The 15,321-nt window shown below is 37.1% G+C and overlaps 1 protein-coding gene across 1 annotated transcript in view; it reads right to left on the bottom strand.

The window, feature by feature from the left end:
- The window catches only part of CRACDL (CRACD like), a 127,021-nt gene that overhangs the window by 46,411 nt on the left and 65,289 nt on the right, over positions 1-15,321 (bottom strand). The window contains exon 3 of the mRNA XM_055329125.1: positions 7,334-7,413. Coding sequence (XP_055185100.1) covers positions 7,334-7,403 — 70 coding nt within the window. The 5' untranslated portion in view covers positions 7,404-7,413. The remainder of the gene's footprint in view (positions 1-7,333; positions 7,414-15,321) is intronic.

Genomic DNA, 15,321 nt, shown 5'->3' with positions numbered 1-15,321 from the left:
GCAGAGGGAGAGGTAGAAGCAGACTCCCCACTGAGCAGAGAGCTCAATATGGAGCTTGATGCCAGGACCCTGAGATCATGACCTGAGCCAAGGCAGACACTTAACTGAATGATCCACCCAGGTGCCCTAGGACTTAAGAGTTTTAGAAATGCAATTTGATGATCTTTAACTTCTAAGCAGAGCAATTAGTCTACTTATACTTACTGTAATTACTGATACACTAATAAGAACAAGTCTACATCTTATATACTTTCTCTTAATCTCCTTTTCTTGTCTTTTGCATTAGCTGACTTTTAAAAATTGTTTTTCCCACCTCAAGTTTGTAAACTATACCTTTAATCTCTGCTTTTCAGTAATTACCCTAGAAATTATATTATGCATTCTATTATAGGACAAAACAAGGAACTCAGAATACTTTAATCCTATTTATATGCTCTATTGTTTTAATTCTTTAAAAAACTCAAAAGATATCCTTCCATGTTCATTTTTTAAAAAGTATTTTATTTATTTATTCATGAGAAACAGAGATGGAGAGGTAGAGACACAGGCAGAGGGAGAAGCAGGTTCCACGCAGGGAGCCCAATGTGGAACTTGATCCCAGGTCTCCAGGATCATGCCCTGGGCCATAGGCAGCACTAAAGTGCTGAGCCACCCAGGCTGCCCTCCTTCCATGTTCATTTAGATGTATCTGCTTATTTCTCATTTTCCTTGTCATTCCTTCTTGTGTTCCAGACCTTCCATCTAGGACAATTTTCCTTTAGAATCTGCTTTGAGAGGGTCTACTGATGACAAATTCAATTTCTATTTGTCTGAAAATGCCTTTATATCTCCTTTATTCCTAAAGTACATTTTTCCTAGGTATAAACTCTCTAGGTTGGCAGTTTTGTTTCTTTTTCAGTAATACTGAAGAAGTTATTTCACTGTTTTGTGGTTTCTATTTTGCAGTAGAGAAGTCAGTCGTCAACTTCTGCTCCTTTGAAAGTCATCTTTTTTTCTCAGACTAATTTTTCATTTTGTCTTTGATCTTCTATATTTTTACTCTATCTGGATTTCCTTTTATCCTTCTTTGGGTTTATCTGATTTCTTAAATCTGTAGATGGGGTCATCTTTTTTAAAATCAGTTCCCGAAAATTCCCTGCTACTCTCTCAAGACTGTGCTCATGTGTATATTACACCCTTTCATTTATCTCTAAGCACCTTCTCTTCTGTACTTCCCATCATTTTACCATTCTATGCTATATTCTATATATTTTCTCATGATTGATCTAACCTGAGCTGATATAATCTGCTGTTAAATTCATCTAATGGATTTCTAATTGAGACAATTATATATATTTCTAAAAAATCCATTTGATGGTTTTCAAATCTAGTATATCATTTTTTTTAAAAAAAACGTTATTCTAAAAATTACATAGTAAATTAGAATGCCTGGGTGGCTCAGTCAGTTGAGCATCTGACTCTCGATTTCAGCTCAGGTCATGATCTCAATGTCGTATGATCAAGCCTCATGTCAGGTAAGGTGCTGGGTATGGAGCCTGCTTGGGATTCTCTCGCTCCCTCTCCCTCTTTAAAAAAAATTTCATAGTAAAATTCACTTTTTTTTTTTTTTGGTACACATAGAGATGCATAATCACCTCAAGATACAGAACTATACCATTACCCTTCATGCTGCCATTTTGTAGCCAAACTGGTCCCATCTTTAAGCTCTGGAAACCACAGTTAGTGTCTCTGTTCCTATAGTTGTACCTTTTCCAGAATGTAATATAGATGAATTCATACAGTGGATTCTAGGTTTTGTCACTCAGCACAACGCATTTAGAGACTCATCCATGTCCTTATTCCATCAGTAATTTGTTCCTTATTACTGCTGAGTACAATTCCATTGTAGGGATATACTACTTTATTTAAACAATGAGCAAGTTGAAGGACATTTGGATTTGTTTCAATTTTTGGCAATATGAATAAAGTTGTTATAGAGTTCTTTTGGGGGGACAGAGGGAGAAATGTTGAGTACTTTTTCATGAGCTGATTTGCCATCTGTATATCTTCTAAGGTAAAGCATCTTTTAAAACCTTTGCTATTTTTTTATTCAAGTTGTGTGTTCTCCTATTGTTGAATTTTGAGAGTTCTAAATACAAGTATCTTGTCAGGATGATTTACAAATATTTCCTCCAGCCTGTGACCTTTCATTTTAATAGGGTCTTTCACAGAGGAAAAAGTTTTAAATTTTAATGAAGTCCAACTTTAGGACTGAGGTGTCCTACCTAAGAATTCTATGTAATTCTAGGTCATAAATATTTTGTTTTCTTTAAGGTTTCATAGCGTTACATTTATGCCTATGATGTTTTAAATTAATTTTTGATTCATCTGTGACATATAGGTCAAAGTTCTCTTTTTTCCCATAGGGATGTTCAATTTGTTCTAGCACCATTTGTTGAAAAGACAATCCTCTCTCCGTTGAGTCTCCATTGTTGTATCTTTGTCAAAGACCAATTGACCATATTTGTATGTATTGGTCTACTTTTTGGACTCTGTTTATCTCTACACATCCATCCTTTTGTCAGTACCACATTTGGCTTCATTATTGTAGCTCTACAGTAAGTCTTGAAATCAGGTAATATGAGTCCTCCAATTTTGTTGTCAAAATTGTTTTCAATATTCTAGTTTTCTTGCTTTTTCATGTAAATTTTGGGGTCAGCTTGTCAATGCTGGCAAAATATCCTCCTGGGATTTTGATCGCTTTATCTTTATTCCTCCTCCTCCTTCCCATCCCTGCCAGGTTATTTCAAAGCATATTCCTCCCAGATACTATTATCCCTTCATCCGTATGGATTTGGCTTCTTCCTAAATAAAAAAATCTTTGACTTGTCATGGAAATCAAATAAATGATCACTGGTCAATATTCTTGCTACAGAATACAATGTTCTTGTGTCTAGCTTTCCACAGCAGATGTATAAACAGCATACTCTACCCCACATGTACTAATACACCATTCTGCGGCCCAATTTGGGGAGAACTGACATTTTAGAACATGGAGTCTTCCAATCTGTAAACGTGGTTCTAGTCTCTTCAGGCTGCTATAATAAAGTACCATAGACTGGGTGGCTTATGAATAATAAATTCACTCCTCACTGCTCTGGAAGCTAGAAGTTTGAGGTCAGGGAACCAGCACAGTGGGGTTCTGGTGAGTGTTCTCTTACAGGCTGCTGACTGCAACTTCTTGATATGCCCTCACATGCCAGAAAGAAATCAAGTAGCTCTCTAGCCTCTTCTGCTAAGGGCACTAATTCCATTCATGAGCACTCCACCCTCATGACCTAATTATCTCCCAAAGGCCCTACCTCCTAATATTATCACATGGTGGAGTTAGGACTTTAAGTATGAATTTTGTGGGAAGGAAGAGTCAAATATTCAGTCCATAACCCCTAATATATCATTCTTTGTTGATCTAGGACTTTCTTTAACCAACTCAGTTTTTTTTTTGTATTTTTCATATACAGATCCTGCATACATTTTGTTAGACATATACAAAAATATTTTTAAAATTTGTGCTATTGTAAATAGTACTTTAAAAATTTAATTTTTCAATTGTTCATTGCTAGTTATACATAAATACAACTGGTATTTGTATCTTGATCTTGTACCTTGCAGTCTTGCTTCACTTCCTTAAGAGATAGATCTAAGTACTTTTTTGATATATTGTATAATCCTGTCATCTGCAAAAAAAGATAGTTTTATTTCTTCTGAATTTCACCAGTATCCTTTTTATTTCTCTCTCTTGCTTTTGAGCACAGGCTGGGAGCTAAAGATATCTTTTATAATTTCTGGTTCCTTCCAGGTATTTCCACTTTTTCTAATTATCTTCAAACACGCTGCGGACATTTGTTTTATTTTTTTTTATTATTTTTATTTATTTTTTATTTTTTGTTTTTCGGACATTTGTTTTATAGCATATACTTGATAATTCTGTTATTTGATGCCTTTGTGCATCTGTTTCTCTTGTTTCTGCCGTGTATTAGTTTGCTAGGACTGCTATAACAAAGTACCATAAACCGAGCTGCTTAAACAACAAAGCTGTATTCTCTCTCAGTTCTGGAGGCTAAAAATCTGCAATCACGGTGTCGTTGGCATGGTTACTTCCTTCAAAGGGCTATCTATTCCATCTCCCCTAACTTCTGGTGGTTTGCTGGCAACTGTTGGCATTCCTTAGCTTGTAGATGCCATCACCCTGATCCTGTATCTTCAAATGGTTTTCTCCCTGTGTATGTGTCTGTGTCTATATTCCCCCTGTTGATTAGGGGCCCACCATACTCTAGCGTGACCTTCTCATAACTAATTACATCTGCAATGTAATTATTTTCCAAATTAGGTCCTATTCTGAGGCCCTGGGGGTTAGGACTTCAATATGTAATTTTGGGGGAGAAATAATTAAACCCATAACATGTTGGTTCTCATTCATGGTGCCCTACTGCTTTAGATGCTTGGTTGTCACTGACTGTATGTTTGTCATGTAACTGAATAACATATTTTCCTTAATACTTTGAAGTCTAGATAGAAGGTATTTTTCTTTAGAGAAGATTGTTTGATGCTATAAAGTATCTACAGTCATATTCAGTCTATGAATATTATTAGTCAAGCTCAAGAGCAGAGATTCTCTAAATTACCCAAGTGATACAAATGCAAGCTACATATCTACAAAGGGTTGACTTACTCCTGGTTCACACTTACTCAGATTTTATTGCTTGTTGGGCCCCCAATTTATTGCCAGGAGGATCTACTATTAGATAGCCCACTTTGAACAGACCTGTACTTTGACATCTGACCCATTGCTTCATCTACCACTCCATAAAGATGTGAAAATAAAATTTCAAAATTTCCAAGATCGGTAAATGATCTGAGGGCAAAAGTGGCCTCTATGCCCATTTATCTCTCTATATTCCCATTTCTCTTTCAATTCTGGCCTTCTTATTTATTACTTTAAAAAATCTTTTCTTATCTGGAATTTTTAAATTGTTTTATTTTATTTTCTTTCATCATGGTAAGTGTAATCTTTCATCTCCATCCCCTATTTCCCCCATCCCTGCCACCTCCCCTCTGGTAACCATCAGTTTGTCCTCTATAGTTAAGAATATGTTTCTTGGTTTGTTTCCTTTTCTTTCTTTTTGCCCTTTGCTTGCTTTGTTTCTTAAATTCCACAAATGAGTGAGATCCTATGGTATTTGTCTTTCTCTGTTTTATTTTGCTTAGCATTATACTTTCTAAAAGCTGTATCTATTTGCTGCAAATGGCAAGATTTCATTCTTTTTAATGATTAATTTTCACACACACACACACACCACTTCTTTATCTATTCATCAGTTGATGGATACTTGGGCTGTTCACTATTGCAAATAATGCTACAATAAACATAGGGGTGCATGTATCCCTTTGAATTAATGTTTTTGTATTTTGGGGGTAAATGCAAGTAGCATGATTCATAGATATTAGGGTAGTTCTACTTTTAATTTTTTGAGGAACCTCCATACTGTTTTCCACAGTGGCTGTATCAGTTTGCATTCCCACCAACAGTGCACAAGGGCTCCTTTTTCTACACAGTCTCACCAACACTTGTTTTTTATGGCTTTGATTTTAGCCATTCTGACAGGTGTGAGGTAATATCTCATTGTAGTTTTGATTTGTTATTTCCCTGATAAGTCATGTTTAGCACCTTTCCGTGTGTCTGTTGGCCATCTAGATGTCATCTTTGGAGAAATATCTGTTAATATCTTCTGCCCATTTTTAACTGGATTGTTTTTTGGGTATTGGGTTATATAAGTTCTTTATATATTTTGGATACTAACCCTTTATTGGCTATGTCATTTGCAAATATCTTCTCCCACTTGGTAGGTTGTCTTTTAGTTTTGTTGACTGTTTCCTTTACTATGCAGCTTCATATTTTGATGTAGTCCCAATAGTTTATTTTTACTTTTATTTCCTTTGCCTTAAGAGACAAAACTAGAAAAATGTTGCTATGGCCAATGTCAGAGAAATTACTGCCTGAGCTCTCTTCAAGGATTTTTATGGTTTCAGGTCTCACATTTTAATCATTTTGAGTTTATTTTTGTATATGGTAAAAGAAAGTGGTCTAATTTCATTCTTTTGCATGTGGCTGCCCGGTTTTCTCAACACGATTTGTTGCAGCTTATCTAGATTTTTAAATTTTAAATGGGAAGGGGTTGATTTGAATAATTTAGCTCATGACTGTATGGAGAAAAAGAATACTTAGTTTCTCTCTTTTTAAAAACTGATTCTTCATTTTTCTGTAAATATCCAAAAGTAGCATTCATGGAGGCTGTTCCAGACTAATGAAGTACTTCTTCAAAGAGCATTTTCTTGCTTAAAGTCAGTAATAATTCATTATCCTGTGATATGAGAAATTTTGAAATTCTATTTTCTCTCAGGTTTAATTTTTAAAACTTTACCTTATATTTGGGCTTATTTGGTGTCTAACAAAATGTGACAGAGGAGAAGTAGTTATAATATGAGATAATAAGGTAAATCTATCTATATGAAATAGAATCTTTAATGAAATTAGTATCTGAAGCTAAGGGTTAGCATCTGGGATTAAATACTATTAGAAGTTTTTCTCCCTGAACTATATCAAAGGAAATCATGACTAGCATTTTCACTTTCAACAAGATAGCGTTAGAGACTTTTGTTACCAAAACAAGGGGAGTATAAATGGCTAATCTAGGAAAAAGGTACATTGTGGGAAGATTAATGTTTTTTAATGCCAATTTAACAACTTTATCAAGCCACAAATAACAATCTACAGATGACAGTGAACCAATCACGTAACTGGGTAACTCTTAGAACATTGTGATGAGTCATGGGCCTGGAATTTAGCTCAGGAAGGGGTATAATAAAGGTCTCTGAAGGAGAATAAGAGCCATAAAAGAGAGAGATCAAAGGCTCTGTCTTGATAATATTATTTCTTCTGCATGATCAGACTATCTCATACTTTTCTCAACCTCCTACTGATCCTATGGGTGTTCTTGGGTGAATAAATGATTCCATTGTATTGTTACTCCTTTGCTTTCCAGTCAACCAAACATAGAGACAGATATACCTCCAGGAATGAGGAAAATGACTTTAAAACCCCCTGTGTTTGACAGCAAAGCAAAGGAATACTGCCTTCAGTGGCCTTGAACAATCTGGTATGAAGGGCATGGGAGTACTTGAACACTCTGAACTGAACCCCTACCCTCCACACATAGAAGAGCAAAGGCTTGGCTCCCCTTGCCCCACAACCCGATATGGGCTCTTCCCAGAGCAGGGGAAGTGAGAGCCTTACCTGTGCTGTCCTCTCCAAGGCCTTCTGCGGCTTCTCGAAGCTTAATGTCCATCACCCTTGTGGAAATCATGTTCAGCTCACTAAAATCAGATGGAAATTCATGTTAAAAGGGACATGCTTAACAGAAGTTAACAATGAGGAAAATGGTTTTGATGACTGCTTTTTGCCCACAACTTTACCTGCACACACCCCACCAAAGACAGATTCCAGGGCAGAATACAGGGCAGTACAGGCCAAAAACAGGTGCACAGCTCAAGATCAGTAACCACAGAGGCACTTATCTAATCACTGACCAGAGCAATTTCATGGAAAACAGTGAACTGGAACAAATGCTTCACTAATTTACCCAAGGCAGATTTGTTTCCTTTCTTTTAAAAAAGCTTTTTCAGAAATTATGTTTTTCTCATGGGTAAAATAAAGGAGGTTAAGAATATACTTATCATGATGAGCATTGAGCAATATACAGAAATGCTGAATCATTACATTGTACACCTGAAACCGATATCTCACTGTATGTTCATTATACTTCAAGAAAAAAAAGGAAATTATATTTTTCTCTTGTTCACTGTAGAAAGTCCAGAAGATACAGAGAATGAAAATCTACCCCAAATCCAACCTTAAACAAGGATATCCACAATTAATGTTTTAACCTCCTTCCAATATCTTTGTCTATGCAGCTGTTTGTGTGTACATGCACACATACAACTTATTAGAAGATTGACTTACCGATTTTTTAGTTATATCACATCATTAAAATTCTTCATAAGTATTGCTGTGGTGGCTATAGTTTGGTATATAGCTGCCACATCATTAATCTACCCTGAGTTCCTTTCTGAACTTTTTATTATGAAAAATCTCAGATACAAAAATACAGAGAATATATAATGAACTTAACATACTGTCCTCTTTGTTTTATTTTTGTACCTTCTCCCCCTCCCACTCTCACAAGGTCATTTCAAAGCAAACCACCCTAGATACCATTATCATCTCATCCATAGAGTTCCATGGTTTCTTCCTAAACTAAAAAGCCAGGATTCTTCATGGAAATCAAATTCAAGCTGTGTCCCTGCCTCCCACAGTTGACTTTAAAACAGTGTCTTTTCCTCTACATATACTAACTCACTATTTATATGGAAAGCTATTTATTACTGGCAGTTACTATGAATCCTCAGACTTTGAAAGAGGGTTCTGGTATCCAATTACCCAATTAACATTTACTAATTGTATACAGCACATAATGGGATATAATGGAAGAAATACAAAGAGAATATTTAACAGAGGAAAGGGATTGTCAGTCTTTGCTAGAGTTGGGTCTAACATTTAAGTCTTTAATATTAACATCAATATATCCATCTTCCAATTAGCCAATTCCTGAAAAGGTGAACAAAGCTTTACTGGTTTTTTAGTTTGCATATAATTTGGCTTCATAAAAATATCTGGTCAACAGAATGAAGGGGGAAACACCCACATGATCATCTCAACTGATGCACAAAAATTATCTGACAAAATTCAATACCCTTTCATGATAAAAACACTAAAAAACCTCTAGGAATAGAAGGAAATTCAACATAATAAAGGCCACATATGACAAACCCAGAGTGAATATCATCCTCAACAATGAAAAACTGAAAGCTTTTCCTTGAAGAGCAGGAATAAGACAAGGGTGCCTGCTTTCACCACTTCTATTCAACAGAGTACTAGAAGTCTTAGCCAGAGAAATTAGGCAAGAAAAAGAAATAGAAAGCACCCAAACTGAAAAGGAAGAAGTAAAGTTACTTCTGTTCACAGATGACACGATCTTACATGTAGAAAACCCTAAAGATCCTCCTTAATACAAAAGAACTGTTAGAAGGGACCCCTGTGTGACTCGTGGTTGAGCATCTGCCTTCAGCTCAGGGCTGATCCTGGAGTCCCAGGATCGAGTCCCACATCGGGCTCCCTACATGGAGTCTGCTTCTCTCTCTGCCTATGTCTCTGCCTCTCTCTGTGTCTTTCATGAATAAATAAAATCTTAAACAAACAAAAAACTGTTAGAACAAATAAATGAATTCAGCAAGTTGCAGGACACAAAATGAACATACAAAGATCGGTTTTTCTATGCACAATCTGAAAGGAAATTAAGAAAAAAACCAAAAAGAAAGTACAAGTGCAAGAGCTTCTACTGCTTGAATTTGGAGTCAACCACAACAATTGCAATTAACTATCAAGCATGTAGTGTATTATCTGAGTTACCTCATTTAATCCCCAGGAATCTTTAGTATTCACATTTTGGGACTGAGAACATATATTATTTACTGCCTCAGAGTAGCCAAGCAGAGACACCAAACTGTATACTCATGTTGACTGTATACCTAGCATGGATAGGCACTTTTGAGGCCTGGGACATAGTGATAGATGAGACTGACATGCTCCTTGCCTCTTGCAGGTGCTGACCCAGTAAAGGGAAGAGTCCTGAGCTGTCCTCAGAGGGGCTTAAGGGATGCTGGTAAATCCAAAGGACATGAATCTCCTACTGAAATGACTCTGCCAGGCAGCCCGGGTGGCTTGGCGGTTTAGCGCCACCTTCAGCCCAGGGCGTGATCCTGGAGACCCGGGATTGAGTCCCACATCGGGCTCCCTGCATGGAGCCTGCTTCTCCCTCTGCCTGTGTCTCTGCCTCTCTCTCTGTGTGTCTCATGAATGAATGAATGAATGAATGAATGAATAAATAAATAAATAAATAAATAAATAAATAAATAAAATACTGTTATATATAAAAAAAATGAAATGACTCTGCCTGTCAAGCAGCATGTGCAAGTTCCTTGTGCAGGAACATGCCAGAGCTCAGAGACCAAAGAGGCCCCAGGAGAACATCCACTGGGGTTGCCAGAGAATCTTAGTTTAGGAGAAAGGGTTTGAGGCTATCATTATTTATCTACTATAACTCTTGAGAAGTCATGATTGTGCAGGTCTATATGAGACAGTGTGTGCACAAGCCCCCATGGGTTTGGGTATAGAAGGGTGGAGTTGAGTGTGGAGCAGATCTACTTGCTGACACTTGCTTCTGCCTGGCTTGAATGGTGTGGCTGTGATGAGGTCATGTAAGGCAGCAGGTTCAGGAACAGGTGGGAGGGGCGGAGGCCCAAGAATGGCCCAGTTCTCACCTTGCTATAAGGCACATCCTGGTGGGGCCAGATGCACAGAGCACCACCAGATGCCAAGGCTGCTATGGACTCACACACGGAGGCTAAAGTCACCCTACAGATGAAGGGATCACATGGGAATCGGGCTCACCTTACATGAGAAGTTTTAAAGCCTGCTCATATTTTCTGTTCTAAGTATCTTCATACCAATAAGAGTGCAATATGGTGCAGAGGGAAAGGACAAAGCCTGGGACATCAGGCAGACCTGGGGTTGAAGCCTCACCACCCCCTCCCAACACACACACCAGTGCTGAGCCTCAATTCCCTCATATACAAAATGGGAATAATAATACTTTACTTAAATGGACTGAGAACACAGCACACAGAAACACTTGCTGAGAACAGCTATCAGTTTCCATAGCTTGTTCCTCACTGCGTGCTTATATGTGTCTCTGCATAAACAAAAACAAGAGCGTACACAATCCTGGTAGCAGATGAGTTTGATTCTGTCTCATGAAGACAGTCTCCTTCTGCAAGCAGCTCACTTTACAGCCAATGTTACCAGTCAAAGATCAAGACATATGGATTCCCAGAGGCCCCCTGTGCTTCCCAATGTCCTGCAGCCTGAAGGGCCTTGTAGAGCAAGGTAAATCAAACCACTGCCAGGTAACCAATGAGAACACACTCCCAGGCCATCCAGGAATGTCCTCTGTGGAGGACCACAGAGACCATCCCCTTCACTTAGACTCTCCAGGGGATATATTCCACAGCTGTTACCATGGAATGTCTTCTCTACTGGGCCCAAGGACTTGCCCTTCTAAACACATGTTCTCCCACCCCCAGTAAGAATCAAAGACAAGTCAGAAGAAAGAAAACCATGAGAAAGCAATGTGGCAAACATGTCATAACTCCTGGCACCCCTTTTGCTTGAATTCAAAGTCAAAGTTCACCCCAATGCCCCCTCAACCAGCATTCTACCCTCTAGCACCACCACTCCAACCCCTGTTGTTCTGACAGCTCAAGCCTAAGTAAAGGAAAATTTATTCTTCAAATCTAGACCTGAGGGGGCCTCTTCAGGGGTTATCACCGATTTAAAAGAGGACTGAGCGTCCAGCCCCCTCTGTAGTTCACAGCACCCATCAGTGTGATATGGGTACATACAGATCCAGGGGAGTTCTGTGGGGTCTGATCCACTCCCTCCCTCTGAACCCTAACTGCAACCACAGGCTTCTTCCCAGTTTATGGGAGAACTTCATCATTAGTCGCAGCTTATACTGAAAAATTCTACAAAACTTTATTCATTTGAAGAACGAGAATAGATTTTAACATGGTATTTTAAAGGTTCTAATCCACTATATTTACCTATATAAGGCAAAGAAAAATATCTGTAACCTGATTGCATAACCTGAGCACATAATTATGTAGGAAAGTCTTAGTGTTCATCCCTACAGACCTGCCAAATCCACAACACCCTCCAGGCCATGTTCAGATCCCTGCGGTATTCTTTCTCAGCCCTTGTACCTTTTTTTGCACAATGTCCACCAATGCTGTCAACAAGAATTGTTTATAAGATGCCTGCTTAGCATTTCCTTCTCTTCCAAGACGGCAGGCTTGGTAGGGCAAGCTCTGTGCCTGTTATGTCCGTTGCTCTCCTACCAGCACCCAGGACAGTGCCTGGAGCAAGGAACTGAACATAACACAGGAACAAGATAGCTGAGCAAAGGAGAGAGGCTCTGCAGATGACTGACAGGTTCCAAGAGAATGAAAAGCAGTAAGTCATCCAGTTCCACAAATGGATCTACTTTTACAATCCAATTTAAGACTGAGGAAATCCTCCATGGAATTACTGACACCTGACTTTGTAAAAAATAAATAATCTTTATCATGACCCCTCTCGGTTGAGGGAGAACTGAAGGAAATTGTTTTTTTTGTTGTTGTTGTTGTTGTTTTTTTACAGAACAACACGACTTTGAAAAGATTAAAAACAGAGGTAAATTTGGTTCAAGTGATGGTATTTCAGTGAGGCCAAATCTATGTATGTTTCTCTTCTGCTTTTTCCAGTGCCTGTGACTACTTGGTACAGAGTCATCAGTCTTGGGAGAAAGCTGACTCTACCTTTGCCTGTGTGGTTACACCTGAGATTCTCAGGGTGAGTGGTGATAATTATGATTAAGTAACTTTTAAGAAAATTAAAAGCCAATGATCACAGATCTATATATGCAGTTTATGCTGTTAAAGGCAAATAAAAATGAATCCGAATACCAATGTTCGTGTGCCAGATCATCTGAAAATCCTAGAGCCTATCCCAAATATCTGCCTTAAATGTATCATCTAATCACTGGAGGTTTTTTTTTACTTTTCAGTGTCCTGAAAATTAGAAAACACTGAGAAAGACTTCAGAGTCTTAGAGGTGGTTTTTCTTCCTGGATGATGCAAAAACAAATATAAAATTCAACAACAGTTGAAGATTTCAATACCCTGCTCCCAATGATTGACAGGACAACTAAGCAGAATATCAAAAAGGATATAAAAGATTTGAAGAACAACATTAACCAACTAGATCTAATAGAAATCTATAGAACCCCCCAACTCAACAACAGAATAAACAGCCTTCTCAAGTGCACATGGGAGATTCTACAGGATAGACAACTAGGCCATAAAAGCCCAAATTGATTTAAAAGACTTGAAATTACAGAAAGTATGTTTTCTGACAACCATGGAGTGAAATCAGAATTAGAAGATTTGAAAAAGTCACAAATATGTGGAAAGTAAATATTATGATAATAAATAATCAATGAACTGGCTATCTTAATGTCAGAGGAAAAAAGGATTTTAAGAGAAAACTGTTACCAGATATAAGTAGAGTCATTCTGTAATGATAAATTGGTAAATCCATCAGGAAGATAGAATAGTTATAAATAGGTATACACCTAAAACCAGGGCCTCAATATACATGAAGCAAAAATTGATAAGAGAGACAATTCAAAGATACTACTGGCAACTTCAACAATTGGGGAACTTCACTTTCAAAAATGGATAGAACAAATAGAAATTCAACAATTATGTAAAAGACTTGAACACTATATAGATCAATTAGAATATATATATTACATATATATATAATATATGTACCCGATTCAATAACAAAATACAAAGCTGCCTTATCTGCATATAGAACATTACCCCTGATACTATATGGTAGGTCATAAAACAAGGCTCAACAAATTTAAAATGAATTAATTCAAATAAAGCATATTCCTCAACCACAATGGAAGTAAATTAGAAATCAACAGTGCAAGTAATTTGGGAAAATTTACAAATATGCAGAAATTATACATTGCACTACTATATAACCAATCAGGTCAAAGAGAAATTATGACATATTTTGAGACGCATAAAAACAAAAACAGAACATACCAAGACCTGTGAGATACAATTAAAACACTGCCTAAAGGAATTTATAGCTATAAACATCTATATAAAAAAGATCTTAAACCAGTATCATAACTTTCCTCCACATGAAACTAGAAAAAAGAGAGCAAACTAAATAGAAAGCAAACACAGGAAAGAACATAATAAATATTAGAGCAAAAATTAATGAAATATAGAATAGGAAAACATTTTGAAAATCAATGAAACAAAAGCTGATTCTTTAGAGATCAATGAATTTGATAGACCTTCAGCTAAACTTAATAAAAGGGGAAAAGACTAAAATTATTAAACCAAAAATGAAAGAGCATCACTACAGATATTATAGAAATAAAAAGGATAAAGGAATATTATAAAATGATTATATTCCCCGAAAATAGGTAACTTAGATGAAATGGACATATCCTTAGAAAGACCAAAACCACTGAACTTGAAACAGTAAGAAATGGAAAATCTGACTACACTTAAAATAAGAAAAGGGATTGAATTAGTCACTTAAAATTTCCCATAAAGAAAAGCCCAGGCCTAGATATCTTCATTCTTACATTCTATAAAACACTTAAAGAAGAATTAAAAGCAACTTTCCTTTTGCAAACTGTTCTCCAAAAATATAAAAAAAGGTAACAACTCCCAATTCATTCTATGAGGCCACTATTATCCTGAAAGGCAAACCAGACAAAGACATCACAATAGAAGAAAACTACAGACTGATATCACCTATGAATATAAACATAAAAATTCCTGAGACAATACTAGTCAAATCCAGCAAGTATAAAAGTGAGATTTATTCTAGGAATGTGGGTTGGTTTAATATTTGAAAATCAATTTACTTAATGGGTGATCCTTGGCACAGAGAGAGCCTATAGTAATTGAAAAAATAAAAACAAAAACAAATCCCAGAAAATCCTGAAGAAGAGAGAGAATTTGATTTCCAGAGTTATCATATTAGATTCACATGTCCAGTTTTTAATCTATCCCTTAAAAAAGACATAAAGCATAGGTACCAGACAAAGACTTTAAAACAAGTGACTTAAAGATACTCAACTAAAGAAAGATGTGGAGAGGGCAGTCCGGGTGGTGGCTCAGCAGTTTAGCGCCGCCTTCAGGCCAGGGCCTGATCCTGGAGACCTGGGATCGAGTCCCACATCAGGCTCCCTGCGTGGAGCCTGCTTCTCCCTCTGCCTGTGTCTCTGCCTCTCTCTCTCCTCTCTGTTTCTCGTGAATAAATAAATAAAAAGCCTTTAAAAAAAAAAGAAAGATGTGGAGAAAGTCAATTAAACAATGTATGAACAAAATGGACATATCAATAAAGGAGAAAACATAAAAAGAAAGATAAATTCTGGAGCTGAGAAGTATAGTAACTGAAGGAGTCACTAGAGGGATTCAAAGGCAGATTTCAGCAGGCAGAAGAAAGAATTAGAAACTTTGAAGATAAGT

This window comes from Nyctereutes procyonoides, unplaced genomic scaffold (genome assembly GCF_905146905.1).
Source record: "Nyctereutes procyonoides isolate TBG_1078 unplaced genomic scaffold, NYPRO_anot_genome, whole genome shotgun sequence".
Taxonomy (NCBI): domain Eukaryota; kingdom Metazoa; phylum Chordata; class Mammalia; order Carnivora; family Canidae; genus Nyctereutes; species Nyctereutes procyonoides.
Note: the sequence above shows the minus strand (reverse complement) of the source record. Positions and strands in the feature narration are given on the sequence as shown.